This window comes from Nicotiana tomentosiformis, chromosome 5 (assembly GCF_000390325.3).
Source record: "Nicotiana tomentosiformis chromosome 5, ASM39032v3, whole genome shotgun sequence".
In the NCBI taxonomy this organism is placed as follows: Eukaryota; Viridiplantae; Streptophyta; class Magnoliopsida; order Solanales; family Solanaceae; genus Nicotiana; species Nicotiana tomentosiformis.
This window is the reverse complement of record NC_090816.1, coordinates 41,721,258-41,739,619: the sequence shown is the minus strand read 5'-3', so window position 1 is coordinate 41,739,619 and position 18,362 is coordinate 41,721,258. Positions and strand designations below refer to the sequence as shown.

Sequence of the window (18,362 nt, the reverse complement as noted above, 5' to 3'; positions counted from 1 at the left end):
AGGCGAAAACAACTAACAACGGTGAGTTCAATTGTAACTCCGGCGACCATAGGACTTCAAGCATTCACTATATTAACATTTGGTAGCTTCCTTCCTACTCGATTCCAACCAATTCGAGAGGAAATTGAAACAACTGCTGAGGAGGAATGTAACAGTGAAAAGCAATGGAGCAGTACAGATCTAGCTGAGGAGAAGGAAAATCAGAAATGCAAGGGCCAAATGCCAACAATTCCACGAAGATTACAGTTCTCAGAGGCAGGATCTTCAGCGCAACCTTCCCCAAACCTAGAACAACATGCAGCAATAACAAATGGAGGAAACAAACTGAAGCAACAAGCAAAGAAGCTTAGACATCAAAATCGCAATTCTCAGATGGGCATGAGACTGGACTATGTACCACCAAGTCATCGAGATGGTAAGATTGTTGTACAAATTGTAGAGGAAGATGTTCGAGAATTGAATGACCATTGGGCGACTGCCTTAATTGGTTATGTTCTAGGTGATACTCCATATGAGAAATCTATGGAGGCTTATATTTCTTCAGTTTAGGATTTGTTGTCGAAACCTCAAATTTTGTATCACAGTGATAGATACTATGTTTTTAGATTCTCAACAATTGAAGATAGGGATCTAGTAATGCAAGCAGGACCATACTCGTACCACAACAAACCATTCATACTGCAAAACTGGGAAATAGAGTTTCATTTTGACCCTAAATGCATTACAACTATTCCTTTGTGGGTACATTTCCCAAGCTTACCTGTTGGATATTGGACTGCAGATGTACTTAGCAAAGTGGCTAGTGCTATTGGAACCCCTATGTATACTGACAGATACACAACTGACCTTAACAAAATATCATATGCAAGGGTCTTAGTAAAGGTTGATATCACTAAGCCAATGCTAGAGAGTATGGAGATTGATACTCCATCTGGAACTATTCAGCAAGAAATTCTATATGAATGGAAGCCAAAGTTCTGCAGTGAATATATCCACTTTGGCCATGATAATTTTGAGTGTTGGAGAAATAAGCAGCAGAACAATGAAGAGGCTGAATTTAAAGCTCCAAAAAGAAGGAATAGAGTAGGAAAGAAGAAAATAGTACAGGAGTGGAAGCCAAAAGAACAGCAAGAGTAAGATAGTAAAGTAGATGGGAAAGGAGAAGAGAATCAGCAAGTAGAGGCAGGAAAGGGTAAACAAAAAGCAGTAGCTGAAGATGCTCCTACACAAGTGACCAGTAGAAATGAAGATTGCAGAATTCAACATAGCCATAGGGTTGCAGCAGTACTACAGTCTCAAAATGAAGAGGGCATCACTACAAATAGGTTCAAAATTTTGGAAGAGTGTGTGCCAAGCACTTCAAAAGTAGATGAGACTGGGATTGATCCTTCACTCAAACCCCCATGATTGTGTGCACTTGGAATATTAAAGGGCTGAACAAGCCCTATAAACAGAACTCTTTATGCAAAAGAATAAAATAGATATTCTTGGGTGTCTAGAAACTATAGTAAAAGAAAGAAAGGCAAAAAATATAGTAAACATGGTAGCTAAAGATTGGGGCTACTGTTACAACTACACTAAATCTATAAATGGAAGGATTTGGCTTTTATGGAAAACACATCTGACAGTTAAGGTACTCCAAATACATGAACAATTCATTCATTTCTTAGTGGAAGATCAAGCAACAAATTTCCAGATTATGTTGACAGCAGTATATGCTAGGAATAAGGTGCAGGAAAGGGCAAGTCTATGGCATGAATTACAGATACTAGGTGGTCAGATTCAAATACCATGGTTTATCAGTGGGAATTTCAACAATGTGTTAACCACTGATGACAGAATAGGACAACCAGTAACAACTAGTGAGGTGCAGGACTTCAAGCAGTATATTGATAACATGCAACTGACCCCACTAAGAACAAAGGGGTGCTTCTTCACCTGGTGCAACAAACATCATGCTAGTGATAGAGTATACAGTAAAATTGATTGGGCTTTTGGAAACATCAGTTGGACTCAGACATATGGACATCTAGAAGCAGATTTTTTGGAACCTGGAGTATCTGATCACTCCCCAATTGTAATTAAATTATGGAAGAGAAGAACTATCTACCCAAAGCCATTCAAGTTATACATGTTGACAATGGACCATAAAGACTTCAATCCTATGGTGAATAAAGTATGGGAACAACAGGAAAGGCATGATCCTATGGCACTCATATGGCTGAAGCTAAAAAGATTAAAAGATGAGGCTAAGGGTCTGCACAAGACTATGACAAGCTATGTATAGAGACTGATTCAAATAAGGCAGAGTTTGGAATGTGTTCAAGCAACTTTTGTCATTGATCCCTTTAATCAACTGTTGATTGAGCAGGAGAAGCAGAATATGAGTGATTTGGAGAAATGGAGTACAATAGAAGAAAGAATCTTGAGGTAGAAATCTAGAGCAACATGGATTGATTATGGTGACTCCAACCCTAAATACTTCTATGCATAGCTGAAAATAAGGGCCAGCAAGAACAATATTACTTTAGTATACAATGACATGAAAATGAAGATCACTGATCCAAAGGCTGTAGAAAAGGAGTTTACTGATTTCTTTACACAGCTATGTGGGAAAGGCTAATGGATTAATGCCATGCCCTAATACTAGTATCATAAAAGCAGGCAACTACCTCACATTACAACATCAACAGGAACTGATAATGGATATAACTCATGAAGAGATTGATGAAGCAATTAGGGATATGCCAACGGATAAAGCCCCTGGAGTGGATGGTTTTCCTATAGAATTCTTCACTCTAAGTAATGGGAGACTGTGAAGTATGATATATATGAGGCAGTGTCATATTTCTTTCACACAGGGAGAATGATGCCAGCATGGAATTGTACTGCTATTACACTGATTCCTAAGGTCCCAGCTCCATCTAAAGTGAAAGATTATAGGCCTATAGCATGTTGTACTGCATTGTATAATGTTGTTGCTAAGATACTGACTAGATTAATAAAGAGAGTGATAGAGGTGATCATAGGGAAGTCACAGTCTGCATTCATTGAAGGAAGGAGCATCATTGATAACATCCTATTTAGCCATGAGCTATTTAAAGGCTATAATAGGAAAGGTTTATTACCCAGATGTATGTTAAAAGTGGACATTAGAAAGGCCTATGATGCATTGTATTGGCAGTTCCTTAGGTGTATGCTAACTGACCTTGGGTTCCCTCAGAAGTTCATCCATTGGGTAATGGAATGTGTTTCTACTGTGTCCTACTCATTGGTGCTCAATGGTGGCCTTACCAAACCATTCCAGGCCAAGAGAGAGATTAGGAAAGGAGACCCCATGTCTCCCTACCTATTTGTCATTGCAATGGAGTACTTACAAAGAGAGATGAATCAGCTACCTGCCATAAAGTAATTCAAATATCATCCAAGATGCAAAAAGCTTTGAGTGACTCATATTTGTTTTGCTGACGACTTACTTATGTTTTGCAGGGCAGACATAAACTCAGTAACCAAAATGCAGGAAACCTTTCAAAGATTTTCTGCTGCATCTAGCCTTCAGGCAAATGCAGACAAAAGTTCCATGTACATTGTTGGAGTACACCAGGACATCAAAGCCTCATTGCTTAGCCTGACAGGATATACAGAGGGATCAATTCCTTTCAAGTACCTGGGAGTTCCCTTATCTGCCAAGAAGTTAAACATTCACCAATGTTTGCAATTGGTGGAGAAGATCACTGAAAGAGTTAGTTGATGGTCAGTAAGGATGTTATCATATTCAGGAAGAGTGCAACTGATTAAGTCTGTGTTATTTGGCATACAGACTTATTGGGCTCAAATATTCATACTGCCTAAGAAGATTATGAAGATGATTGAAACAATTTGCAGAACATTCCTTTGGACTAGCTCAAGTGCTACAACGAGGAAAGCACTGATAGCTTGGGACAAAGTCTCTCAACCAAAAGCAGCTGGGGGATTAAACATTATCAATATGAGGCTATGGAATAAAGCAGCAATCCTAAAATAACTATGGGCAGTAACAAAGAAAAATGATGCATTATGGATCAAATGGACTCGTTGCTATTACATAAAACAGAGGAAAGTTGACACAATGGACACACCTAAGACAGCAGCTTGGGTGGTCAGGAAGATCATAGAAGCAAAGAAAGATTTGTTACAGGTGAGCACAATGCAGACCAGCCTTAATGCAGCATTAGCAGATATGGAGAAGCAAGCCAGATTTCAAATTCAGAGATCCTATATTAAGATGCTACCCCAATTTCCAAAGGTTGGCTGGAGGAGTATGCATATGCATCCACAGATTCATCCAAGGTTTAAGTTTCATTTATGGCTGGAAATTCATCAGAGGCTAGCTACTATGGATAGATTACAAAAGTTTGGGATTCAAGTACCACTGGAATGTGCCTTTTGTGCTAGGAGCATAGAAACATTTAGTCACCTATTTTTCGAGTGCTCATGTACCAACACAGTATGGGATAGAATATTCAAATGGCTAGGATTTACAAGGAGAGTAGGCAGCTGGCAGACTGAGATATAATGGATAAGCAACACAACTAAAAGGAAAACTGGAATGGCAGCTATAACTACTTCAGCTTTTGCCATGGTAGTTTACTGTATTTGGCGAGAAAGGAATTCCCTCAGATTCAACAAAGGCAGATATGAGGCAGATGGGATATGGAGAGAGATTGCCATACACATGCATGTTCAAGGAAGATCAAATAGCAAATGGCAACCAACTTTACAAGGATTGAACAAGAATCCGTAGAATAGTTGTAATTTGCTTGAAAGTGTAATTAGTATAGCTAATTGTAAATGTAATTAGAAGACTGGTGGTCAGCATCAACCTGGTTTTGTAAAGACAGTGTTTGATGATATGGAAAGTCTGTTTTAATCAAAAAAAAAGAAAGAAATAAGGAGTACTTGTCAAATCCACCAGTGTTGGTTCCTCCCAAACCTGGGAAGCCACTATTGTTATACATGTCATCTTGGATAATGCGTTTGGATGCGTGACAACAAGATGAAACTAGAAGAAAAGAGCAGGCCATCTATTACTTAAGAAGAAGTCCACACCATGCGAGGCCAAATACACTTTGATAGAGCGCACTTGCTGTGCTTTGACTTGGATCGCTCAGAAATTGAGGCATTACATCTCAGCATACACCACACATTTAATATCTCGGCTCGACCCGCTCAAGTATATCTTTCAGAAGCTGGTGCCTATAGGAAAACTAGCCAGATGACAGATTCTTCTCAGCATATTTGACATTGTGTACATAATGCAGAAGTCCATCAAAGGGCAAGCCTTAGCCGACCACCTTGCAGAGAATCCAGAGGACAAGGATTATGAGTCGCTCACTACAAACTTCCTAGAATAGGAGGTGTTATTCACCGGAGAAGATATCATAGAGTCATACCCGGAGGTGGAGAATATTTTTCGGTGGAGCAGTAATTTTCAAATGAGTAGGAATTGGGGCAGCCCTAATTTCAGAATCAAGACAGCAATATCCAGCATCAGCAAAGATAAGGTTCCCTTGCACCAATAATATAGCCGAGTATGAAGCATGCATCCTTGGGATTAGGATGGTGGTCGACATAAACATCAAAGAGCTTTTGGTCATAGGGGATTAGGATATATTGATACATCAAGTTCAAGGATAGTTGATTACCAAGAACGTCAAGATCCTTCCATACCTACACTGTTTAAATGAGCTATGCAAGAAATTCACAAAGATCGAGTTCAGGCACATTCCCATGATCCAAAACGAATTTGCCGATGCTCTCGCAACCTTGTCGTCCATGATCCAGCATCCATATAAGAATTGCATCGACCCTATCGAGATAGAGATCAGGGATCAACATGCGTACTCTTTTCATGTATATGAAAATCTAGACGGTAAGCCATGGTACTAAAACATTAAAAGATTCCCTGAAATAAGAGAGTATTCAAAGATACTACTAATGGCCAGAAGTGAGCACTCAGAAGGCTGGAAAATCACATTTTCCTCTACGGGGAAGTCTTGTATAGGAGGACCCTAGACCTAGGTCTATTAAGATGTGTAGATGCCGCTAAAACACCCAGATTACTAGAAGAAATACATGCAGGAACATGCAAACCCCACATGAATGGCTTCACCTTAGCCAAAACAATTTTGAGAGTTGGATACTTTTGGATGACCATGAAAAGCGATAGTATTCATTATGTGCAGAAATATCACCAGTGCCAGGTCCACGAATATTTCATCCGGGTTCGACCTAATGAGTTGAATGTAATAGGTTCGCCTTGGTCGTTTTCCGCTTGGGGCATGGACGTGATTAGACCTATAGAGCCTGATGTATCAAATGGGCATCATTTTATCTTGGTAGCAATTGATTACTTCACTAAATGGGTCGAAGCTTCTACATACAAGGCCGTCACAAAGAAAGTAGTAGTGGACTTCGTCCGTAATTACATAGTTTTCCTGTTCGGGATACCCGAGTAAATCATCACTGACAATCCATCTAACCTCAACAGTGATCTCATGAGGGAAATTTGCTAGAAGTTCAGAATTGTCCACTATAACTCTACAGCCTATAGACCGCAAATGAATGGAGCAGTTGAAGTATCCAACAAAAACATCAAGAGGATTCTACGAAGGATAATAGACAATCATAGGCAATGGCACGAGAAATTACCTTCGCCTTATTAGGTTATCAGAACATGATGGTATATGGCATCGAAGTTGTGATATCCACAGAGGTCGAGATACCATCTTTAATAGTTATCCAAGAAGCCAAGTTAGATGATGCAGAATGGATACGGGTTAGGCAGGAGCAACTCATACTCATCGATGAGAAGAGAATGTATGCGGTATGCCATGGTCAGTTATGTCAAAATAGTATGGCCAATGCATTCAACAAAAGGGTGAAGCCTCGCCATTTCATACCGGGACAATTGGATATTCCCTCACAAAGAAGAAGCCAAAGGAAAGTTCGCACCGAATTGGTCAGGTCCTTACGTGGTCCACTGAGTGTTGTCGGGAGGAGCTATGATCTTGGCAGAGATGGACGGGAGAGTCAGCACGAAGGCAACCCACGGGGGATACGTAGGCAACCCACGTAGGGTTTGATTTTAGCTGTAACAGAACTACGCTCGACCTGACTTCCCGACGGGGGATACGTAGGCAACCCAGATAGGGTTCGGGTTTTCTCTCTCTCCCCTTCTTTTGTAATAGAAGAATCCAAATATCATTTTGTATGTACTCGGAACTACGCCATGACTAGATTTTCTTTGGGAAGGAATACGTAGGCAATCCTCATCAGATTCACTCATCTTTTGTAGCTGAACTACGTTCTGGCCTGATTCCATTTGGATACGTAGGCAGTCTAAGTCAGACTCGGCCACTTCATTTTCAATCTCATCATTTTGCATCTATTGTAATCGAACTACATTTTGACCTGATTCCATTTGGATATGTAGGCTGCCTGAGTCAGGCTCGGTCATCTTCATCATATTTTTCTTTATCATACCCACGAACTACGTTCAGACCTAATTTCATTTCGGATACGTAGGCAACCTGAAAGGGTTCGGTCATAACCCTAGGAAAACCTTTGTAGTGCATTAGTTCAGATTAGAACGCAATCGTAGCGGCAAGAAGCCACATCTTCAGAAGCATCGCGGAGGATCTATATCAACAGGACAAAATCTTCAAGAAACAACCTTCGCGTTCAAGGAACTTCCGAAAGATGTCATAATCCGGAACGACGGCATTTGCCATAAAATAAAAGATTTTTCAAAATTCTTCCTAAAGATATCATAATCCGCTCCATCTACCGAACTTCATGGCACAACCTCATAATCCGCCACTTCGCCACATCGGAGATCAGAATAGCTACAAACCTTGTCACCAACGTTCTGCCGATCGATGGCTGCAATTCAGTTTCGTAGTCAAGAGTACCTCTTGGACATGCTCCTTTTCTTTATTTTTATCTCAAATGTTTTGATGTTTTGCTTATGCAACTTACAAGCATGATTACATTCTTTTTCAAAGTTAAAAACTCCCATCGGGCGGAGATACATTACATTTCATTTCAATCACTCCTATCACGCAGAGATACTTTACATTTCAATGCAACCTCTCCTAGCAAGCGAAGATGTATTCTACATTACAAGTCAACTACTCCCATCGCACGGAGATACTCCCAATATGAGGAGACATAATGCTCTGATAGCTGCGAAACGGTACACAACCTGGCTAACAATCGAGTCAGATTCAAGTATCCCATCATCCCAATCCCAAATAACGGCTAGCCATTAGCCAGACATCATCATTCTTGCATCATTTATATCACATCTTAATATATTCTGCATTGTAATATATGGGTATGTGTGTATTTCATTTTTCAAGAACAAACATTGCAACGTAAAACTCCATCTAAGCAGCAAACCAAACTACAACAGTACGGGGGATAACAAACTCATAAGCGGGCCAAGGATCCGAGCTCAAACTCAAATACGATCAGTGAAACTCTAATTCTTTAAATCTTTTAAATCAAGTCGCAATTCAAAGCTATTATGGGTACCAAGTCTTCCGTCTCGCAGTATCATCATAATACGATACTGGGGTAATTCCTACGAGCATCGCTTCCCCAAATCTTTACTCCAGAACTACATGAGTCATGATCCTCATTAAGCCCGAGGTATGTAAGCAATTCAAAGCCAAAATTCGGTCCCAACTCCCAAAAAATCTTCCTGGAATCTTTCTTAAGTCCTAATCCTACAACTCATAATCTTTCTTAAATCCATATGCCATTCCTGCAATGTATGCCTAAAAGTCGGGACAAAATTAGTCTTGGTTTAATTTCTTTGCCCGAAAACTCTTTTATCGTCTCCGGTCAAAGAGGGGCAGCTGTTGACGGACAATTTTGACCCTCCCTTTTAAATTTAAGTTATTTATACTTAATAATTTGCCATGAATGTTTTAAAAATAGTTTCAAGCAATAATGCCTATTTTACAAAATTAAACAAAGTATTACTAATAGTTTTGAAATTAATAATTTAATATCATAATTATAATTACAAAATATATCGTACTTACTATTTTAAGATTATTAAAATAACTTTTATATACATCACATAGGCTTTATAATTAATTTAATAAATTACTCCTTAATTTCTAATTAATGAGACTATTATGTAAATAATTCAAAATTAGTGCTATAATTTAGAAAACAGAGTATTTTACAAATAATTAATTGCAATAATTAATAGTATATTTGATAATTATAATTTTTACTATATTTTATTGAAAATATTTAAGTTTGTTTAATTTAATTTCAAAAAGGGTTAAAAGGCTAAAGACTATAATTGTAATTCTTAATTAAACATAGAGTGGCTACCATTTAAATCAATTTTGGCCGAAATGACCAAGCTTAATCTGAAATGACCCAGTCCAAACAACCCCTCCAATACACTTTGGCAATCCTTGCCATTCCCTTTAAGCCAATCAGAGCTTTCCACGTTGCCCGTCTCATTCCCTCACAAAACAAACACATATCATCTCAGTCGTTTATCCATATCATCAATGGATCAGATTTAATTCCGTTTTTGGTTATTTTTAAAAGGGATGTTGTGTTTTATCTCCGCCTTTGGATCACAAGAATCCAACGGTCATCAATTTTTCCATTTAAATTATGTCTAAAATTTATAATTATCAAAAGAATCGGAGTCGTTGATCAACAGATCCAATGGCTCCCATTCCATCTCCCAATCTTAACTCTGAGACACCCCAAAACCCTACTCCTTTCCCTTTTGACCATCCACATATATTTCCTATTTTCCTCCCTGTTCTCTCAAACCCTCCATGCCCATCAGTCAAGAAACCTTGCCTAAATCGGTGCAAGGTCACAAACTCTAACCTCACAACACTGAATCTGTCTTGTGTATTTTCCTTTTTCACTGATAGAATTCAAAACCCCAAACGGTTGATATCTCCAGTTTCATCATTAACATTCGTTGTTCGGAGGCTAAATGCAGTGACCTCTGGATAGTGGAGCTTTGACTGATGGATCTTCACTCTCAACAGTTGAATCTTTCAGCCTCGTGCCCAGGTAAAGTTTCTTGATAATTCCCCCTCCCCCCCGCGTTTCTCTGATATTACTCGCCTTGCTATCATCATCAATCTTTCATCACTCTCCACTATCTAACTTGAATTTGCTGGAACCTAAAGGCTTCAATGACCACTATAAATAGAAGCCTTAAATGATATCACCTAACACGACCAACAACACCTAACATCTGAAAGAAAATTAATACACTATAATATCATTTAGAAATTTTCAATTGAAGTTTGAGTTCTTACTCAATCTCTACTTTTCTCTCTCTTTCTGGTTCTGAGTTTGCTTACTAATTGGGCTTTGAGTTTTTGGCTTTCTAAACAGATAGATTTAGTACTTGTTTGGTTTGCTTCCCTAAAGGAGGTCAGTAAAACCTCAACCCTACTCTTTTTTCTGTTTGTTTGCATCACTAAGCATGAATTATTCTGTTATCTCTTACTGAATGATGTTGTTAATAAAGTGTTAATGGTTGATTGTTTTTGTGTTTGTTAATGATATATGGTTGTTAAATAGATCCTGGAATCATGAATTTTCTTAAGTTATTGAAATTAAAATTACGTATTGACCCCAATGAACATCTGATGTCTTATCTCTGCTGTTAAGCTTTGAAAACAGTCTTAGAGCTCTCATATGATCCTGATTTCTAGTTTCAGACCCTTTGATGGTTATTAGAACTATCATGATTGTTATACAAATTTTCCTTAGATATTACTTGTATTTGTAGTGGTTCATCTCAAAAAATTAGACTTAAGTGAATTATGAACTTGCTTAGTGATAAAATAAGACTGTCATCTTGGTTTTGGAATACCAGTTCATGATATTGAACCCATCTCTTCTTTCTGGCATGCCTTTGTGATTCTGTTAACCTTTCGACGGTCATTATTCATCTGATTAAATTCATGACTGCTTGAATACATTATGTAAGCATATCCTAAGCTAGTTGGACCCTTGTGTCCCTTTTATGTGTACTCTGAAAGTTACCACATACTTAACTTAAGCTATACAGTTTGGTTAAAATATGTTCATGTTCTGATGCTTCATCTGTTGTGCTAAAGTGCTACAATTAGGTTTCATTTTGCCTGAAATCCCATACTTGACTTGTTTAACAGATTCCCCAATGTAATGATACCCTTACCCCTTTTTGAAACTCATATAGTGACATTGTTAGCCTGATTCTATGATGATAACATCCTAATTCATGTTTGTAATAATATGACTTCTTCTAAGTGTACCCTGTTTGTGTTCACTTGGATACTCTGCACTTATTTGTTCTTCAAATACCTCTGCTTGTCTTTTATAATCATATACATGCCTACACTGTCCTTAAAACTTCATTAAGCTCACTTAAATGAACTAGGTCTAACCTATGAACCTGAGGTGAGTCTTCTGTTGCTACTGTTTCTGTATAATTGCATGCTTTATTCTCCAATGAGATTAGTATGAAGCTAAGAGCTTTTATAGAGAAGTGATCATGCCATTTGTTTAGAATGATACATGACTGTTAGCCCGAGACTCTGTTAATACTCTTTAGAAGTTCTAATTGAAGTTGTTACTCTGTAACTCTGTTAATAATCTTAGAAGTTCTTATTTAATCTCTAACATGTATTTCTATTAATACTCTTTAGAAAGTTTCAAGTGTAGTTATTAAGTTGTATCTTTGTTAATACTTTTAGAGGTTTTAATTGAAGTGGTTAGCTTAGATCTCTATTAATATTTTTTAGAAGTTTAATTGAGATTGTTAACTTGTATGCATGCTAGAAGTTAAGACTTAGGCTATTAAGGGAATGTGTCTATGCCCAGGGACTTTATCGGTTTGAACCATGCATTTACTCTATTCTTAAGACATATGATCCAAGTATTTGGATTCCTAACAGTAATTTGATAATGCCCTTGTCTCTATGTGTGCTTGAAGCTGATTTCTTTGGGCATAACTAGCATATCATGTTATTCATAGTGAATCATATACTTAGATTTGAAATGTGGCTACAACAATGTACATTGGCTTTCTTATGATCTTATAGTATTCTGTACTGGCTGTTATAAGAAATATATATACTCATATGGTGTGGTATCACTGTGATATGGGAATTTACATTGAGTGCCTCATTAGCATCTAAACCTGTAGGGAAGAGTGAATGTGAGTAGTTAGGGGTATTTGGGAGTAGAGTTTAGCTCTTGGTTGAGCTACTCTCCTTGACACAAGCACTGCCCAGGGCCTTGAGACTCTTGGAAACTTTGAAGTGTCAGGGATCCAAAGAGTACTTTGGCCATGGATGGAACTCTACCCTTAACCTCTAATCTATTGACATTTATTACTCCCTTTAGGTTTAGTGCTTAATGACGACAAAGAGTTTTCAATGTGAATCACTTTGCCAAATATGACTCCACACTAGTTTAATTTTCATATTCCGGATTGTTATTGGTTACTGTAATTTGTCTTAGGCCCATATTAATTTATCGCATATATAATTATGCACTCTAAGTAGCCTATCTAATGACTTTCTTTCTTTTCTTGAACATGTATTACCATTGGGCCCACCGAGTTCTCAAAGAACTTAGGCCCAAGTCCTGCACCTGCGCATTTGGGAGTCTGAAGTTTGTTATTGTCCGTTCTTGCTACTTGTTGGGCCTGCTTTTTTTCAGGCCCAAACCAGAGTCCATTTCTCTTCCTTTTATCGCTTTATTAAATTTTACTGTCCTTACTTTCCACATGTATATATAACACTTATCATATTAGATTGAATACTTTACTTTATCTCTTTGAATCATGTGAACAATCTAGGGAAGCCCTAAAAGACATAGGATTAAAAAGAAGTGTTAGACTTAGTAGTAGATAGTTATAATTCGCTAGATCATATACTGTTTATACTATTAATATCTATTAACAATTTTATGAAGTCCGTTTGAAGCCAAACAACTTTAGCAAAGGATGACAATCTTCAAAACTAGAAACGGAATCTGAAAATTGGCTTTCTAAAATTGAGTTTTTCTACAAAATTAAACAAGTGTCGCTGCCCGGTTAAAGGGTTTCCAACAATTTCTTCAAAGTAAATGAGATTCTAAAATTAAGGTATATCTTAGACCCACTTCTTTACAATGCCCTTACTTCACTAGAATTACATAAATAGCCATATTCATTTAAGGGCACAGTGCTTTGTAACTTAGCCACATCTTACAAGTTTTTTACAAACATTATATACATACTTCAAACTCTTTCAATCATACAAACATTCTCTTTAAGGCTTTTATAAACTTATATCCTTTTAAAAAAAACTACCTAATCTCTTTTCAAGCATTAAACTCTAAATTAGATATATATAGTATGCCATACCTTTAACACTAGTTAAGCAAAGTATAGATAACTAATCCTTTAAACCTAGTCAAAGCCCTATGGAGTTATCTCAGGTTGATTTTAAGGGGTGCCTAACACCTTCCCCTTAAGAGAACAAGAACCCTTACCCAAAATCTCACTAGTTAGTAGATTGATAGAGGAATTACTTTAGTAATTAAATAGGTACCCTAGTATACCTTTAAATATTAGGTGGCAACTCTCTTTTATTATCAACAGGGAAACCACTAGTTGAATTTTATTTTGACTCGTACAAAATAGGGTGCAACATCCAACATTGTAAACATTATTGACATCCAACCTATCTTCGTATCATCTCTTCATTAGTTTAATTGTCACTAACCAATTTTGCTTTATACATTTTCAAAATCTAGGGACAGGAAAAAAAAAAGGTTACTTAACATGTACTTTCTCCGTGTTAGTACGTTCTTGATTTTTTACTTTCCCTTTTATTCGAGACTTCAACGTGGGCATAGAGTAAATAAGAAAAAAAAGAGGAGCATGGGAAAGGAAGGAAGCAACTAGGAGGAATGAAAATATTGGTGAAGTCAATAGGTTAAAGAGAAAATAGCTGCGAAAAATAAGGGTGACTAATAATTGTAGAAATTGTAAATTGCTTCTATCATTGTTATTCAGAATCATTATTCCATTTAGAGAATTCTGAAAAATCAATAACTTCTAACCCAACTCTTCCAACCTCCTCCTCCTCCGAAGTTCCCTTTGTTGATATTTTCTTATGAGTCATATAATGGCATTCCCTATTGTCGCCACAAGCTGTTGAATGCAGAAACCGTTCCGGGGCCCATAATAAATTTGCTTATCGCTTCCTTCCATTAATTTAGGCCTCCCCAACGGTGTTCACCCTGTTCTGGTAATTGCAAAATTTGAAAATCTGTTTTTTGCTTCGTTTTGTGTTTAATTGGTCAAGCATTTTATTTATTCGAATTTAATTGTGCCAATAAATTTTATTTAATGGATTTTATTGATGTTATTAATTCCACAAAAAAAAAACGATATGTACAGATAAATCGTTTTCTTCATTTTGCTTACATTTTGTATGAATTGCTAGGGTCGAAGGCATTTTTGTTTTTCCATATTCTTAATTACTTCCATTATGATTGTTCATAAAAAGAAGCGTACCACAAAGAAGACATGAAATGATCACTTATAGGAGTAATTTTTAATTCTTCTACGTACTACTATAATATATTTGATTCTTGATTCAGGGTGAAACTATTTTTCTTGCGCTATTCAAAATCCAATAATTTTACTTATAATAATACCAATACTTTTGACCCTTTAAAGTTTCCCAAGATTTTGTCCGAGTCAGTGAGAAAGCATCTTAAGGAAATTCCTGTCTTTATGCAAGAAATTAAAGCATAATCTTTTTAAATAAATGAACTTTATCTTCAACTTATTTTCTCAGTTTCTCCTTTTTGAATCGAAAGAGCAACACAAAGGTGTTTTTCAAATAAAAAACATTAAAGAAAGAAAAGCAATTAGCTTTATGCCACCGGCAGTCGATCAGCTTATATATGTGGTCTTGTTTCAATCGATGATTGCTTGCTGTAAATGCTAGTTAATATATATTCATGTCCTTGAATATGTATTACAATATAAAAAAGATGGCTTTATTTGCCAAAAATGATTGCATTAGCTGCCGATCATGTGATGGAAAGAGGCTTTTCCTCCTTGGCATATCATGACTAATTATATGCTATTAACATGTCACATGGATTGAAGCATTAAAATAATTCTCCTCCGTCTGTATTTGGTACTCTTATTGTTTATGACATTCGATCATCTGGTTTTCTTTTACTATGATCTTTTAAAATATTCTAGAAATACTTATACTTGTAAAAACTACTATTTATAATGTTTGTTTTATAGATTCTGAATAGTAAATTTTATTAAAAGAACTAAAAAATGATGTAGGAGTTTGTCCCTGAATTCCTCATTCGTTTTTTAAATGAAAGGAATATTAAGGAAATCAGAGTCGAAGAACAATGTCTAGACACAATACACTCTCCAGATTTTCAAATTACAGATCAAATGAGTGTTAGGAAATCTAACTTTTAATAATATTGAGTTGAGATGGGCTTAAATGGAGTGACATGCAAGATGAAAATATATATAGCCGATTTTGTTATTGTTATTATTATTAAACATTGTTTATCTGTCACCCTTTTTTTGTTTTAAAGTTTAATCAACGCTGTGTAGACATTTAAAAGGGAATCAGCCTGTTGCATGCATTCATAAGTGGTGATAATTAAACCTAAGCTTTTATAGCTAACTTTTCCGTGTCAGAATCCTCGTCCTTGCTTGCCAAGAAAATTGAAAATGAAACAGAAACTGACACCTTATGCATGTTTTTTCCTTTATAAAATGCAGCTAAAACCAAGATCCGATGAGTCAAATTTTCCAAGAGCCTAAGGGCTTAAAACGAATCCCAGCTGGATTTTCTTCTCATCATCAATCTTGCCGTGGTAAGCAAAAGAAAATGGATGAGCAAGGAGGAAACAAAGTGACTGGAATTAAGCAGATTGTAAGACTGAAAGAATTTCTAAGCAAATGGCAAAACGCCACACTTGGCCCCAAGGGAAACAACAACAATAATAATAATAATAATAATAATCTTGGATCATCATCGAATGGCGGTAGCAATTCCCCAGGAGGAATATCACCTTCCATTAGTATGAGGCTAAGGAATTACAATATATATTGTGATTCGGATGAGGAGAGTTGTCAAAGTCCAGAGCCACCCCATGGTGTCCCTAGAGGCTATTTAGCTGTTTATGTTGGACCAGAGCTTCGGAGGTTTATAATTCCCACTAGCTATCTTAGTGATCCATTGTTCAAATTGTTGCTTGAAAAAGTTGAGGAAGAGTTTGGGTTTGATCATACTGGTGGACTCACTATACCTTGTGAGATTGAGACTTTCAAGTTCCTCATGCAGTGCATGGAGAATCATCAGAGAGATCAACCTGCTGATCGTCAAGACGTGGTTTCTGGTTAGCTATTCTTTTTATTCTCATCTTTTCTTTTATTTACACTTCTCAATATATCGATTATGTTAGAATTTTCCGCATTGCTCGAGGGAGTGAGTTGTTGTCTCTTTATATAGTCTTAGGTCATCCTTATCTCATGGTCTACATTTGGAGTTGAGTTAGATCTAATGTCCATTTTCATCATATGAGCCTAACTCATTCCTATTGTTGGATTATATTGTGTATATGGATAAAATACTATCTTTTTATGCAATATATTAAATATTGAACACTCTTATCAAAATTTCAATTTCACAAGTAGCTCTAGATCATGTTCAGTCATACGCATGTGGCCGTGGAGTGGGAGTTAGAATGTCTCACATTGTTGAGGGAAGGACTATCATCTCCTTATATGGTCTTTAGCAATGATCATCTTTTGAACTAATTTTTTGATTAAGTCCACGTCCATTTTATTTACAAATTATGACTTATATATGTATCTAGTTTCATATGTGGCCATTCATTTACTTAAGTGCCTCTACTTTTCCTCCATTTTAACATAGAAACCTTGATGGTTTTGATGCAGCTGGATCTTCGCCAGTTGAGGAGTGAGTAACTATCATGGTCGTAGTGATGATTGAATGTTTAGAGCTGAATAATTTTTTTTTCTTATTTTTCTTCTTCTGGTTAACAGATTAGAAGGTCTCATTGTACTTGTATACAGTTTCATCATTTTCTATTCTACACTTGTCCCTCTGTGTGTTCAAAGCTGACTCTAAACAGAATAACTGAAGGAGGAAAAGAAAGAAGGAGGGCCTAGGTAGTTATCTTCAGAAGGTTCATTGGCAAAAAAGAGAAAGCAGAAACCTTTGACCCTTTCTAGGTATTACCTACCAGAATTTATGAAGATCAAACTTGGCAAAATATTTTATTCTTAGGATTGCCAATTTGTATTGGAATAACACTGTTATATTGTAAATTATTTGATCTTTGAGTTTGTACAACATTTATCTTGTCAAATTTACAGTATTGCATTGTATTGCGAGCCCCTTGTAGTACTGGAGTAATATTCAATTAAGAAAGGCTAATGCTCTAGAATTATAAAAAGAACCTTTTTTTGTATTCAAACAGTTTAGCAGTAAATATCAGTTTTTGCACTACATTATTTGAGGCAATTTGTCACAAAGATGTAGAAAGAGTTTTATCAAACAATAGGTACAGAGAGTTCTATTAAAAATGAAAGATCAATTCGGCTGTGCGCTAGGATAAATATTGTAATCTTATTCTTAGTTCATAAGTAACATGCACATGTTTCCTAGCTCACAGGCAGAATATCTGTGTATAAGAATTGACAGACTTTTAAACTAAAACTGCTGAAGTACAATGCTTATTAATGGGTTTGCTAAGGAATTCGCTTGGATCATTGGATGTAACTTGTAAGACATTACTCCCTTCATCCCAATTTATGTAGCATTTTTTGCTTCTCGAAAAGTAAGTTGCAATTCTTTTCATGTTAATATAATAAAAATATATATTTTAATACGTTGGTCAATTCATATGGTTTTAGATCTTGAAAAATGAAAATTGTCATATAAATTATGGAAAAGGGTAAAAAATATTCCTCTATAATGTGAAAAGAATTATTTATACCCTCTGTTATACTATCAGTCCATCTCAGCCTCTGACATTATAGAATAGGCACAAAAATACCCCTCTGCCGTTAGGGACCTCCACATGACCTGATATTTTGCTTAGGTGGATGCCATGTGGCATGCCACCTCACCACCCAACCCCATTTTACTGTCTCCCTCAATTTTTTTCTCAATACCACCTGAATATCCTTGTTATGAACATTACTATAGAGTTTCCTTACCTTTCCCGAAAATCTATTTATTTTACAAAACATCAAGACTCAA

The 18,362-nt window shown here is 36.5% G+C and overlaps 2 protein-coding genes across 2 annotated transcripts; both read left to right on the top strand.

Annotated features, from left to right (window-relative positions):
- Positions 1-636: 636 nt before the first annotated feature.
- Positions 637-1,137, top strand: LOC138892231 (uncharacterized). The gene has a single exon (XM_070175936.1). The coding sequence runs from the start codon at positions 637-639 to the stop codon at positions 1,135-1,137; it is 501 nt and encodes a 166-aa protein (XP_070032037.1).
- Positions 1,138-13,977: 12,840 nt separating this feature from the next.
- LOC104088563 (uncharacterized) lies at positions 13,978-17,450 on the top strand. Its single transcript, XM_009593262.4, has 4 exons — positions 13,978-14,330; positions 15,851-16,470; positions 17,033-17,054; positions 17,141-17,450. Exons 2-4 carry the CDS (start codon positions 15,867-15,869, stop codon positions 17,217-17,219), a joined length of 705 nt encoding a protein of 234 aa, XP_009591557.1. The 5' UTR covers positions 13,978-14,330; positions 15,851-15,866; the 3' UTR covers positions 17,220-17,450.
- Positions 17,451-18,362: the final 912 nt, after the last annotated feature.

Bases quoted from the DNA above. Each gene is read 5' to 3' on its own strand.
- LOC104088563 (XM_009593262.4), top strand. From the start codon at position 15,867: ATGAGTCAAATTTTCCAAGAGCCTAAGGGCTTAAAACGAATCCCAGCT. The intron at 16,471-17,032 runs GTTAGCTATTCT...GTTTTGATGCAG, and splicing joins TCGTCAAGACGTGGTTTCTG to CTGGATCTTCGCCAGTTGAG. The intron at 17,055-17,140 runs GTGAGTAACTAT...TCTGGTTAACAG, and splicing joins GGATCTTCGCCAGTTGAGGA to ATTAGAAGGTCTCATTGTAC.
- LOC138892231 (XM_070175936.1), top strand. From the start codon at position 637: ATGCAAGCAGGACCATACTCGTACCACAACAAACCATTCATACTGCAA.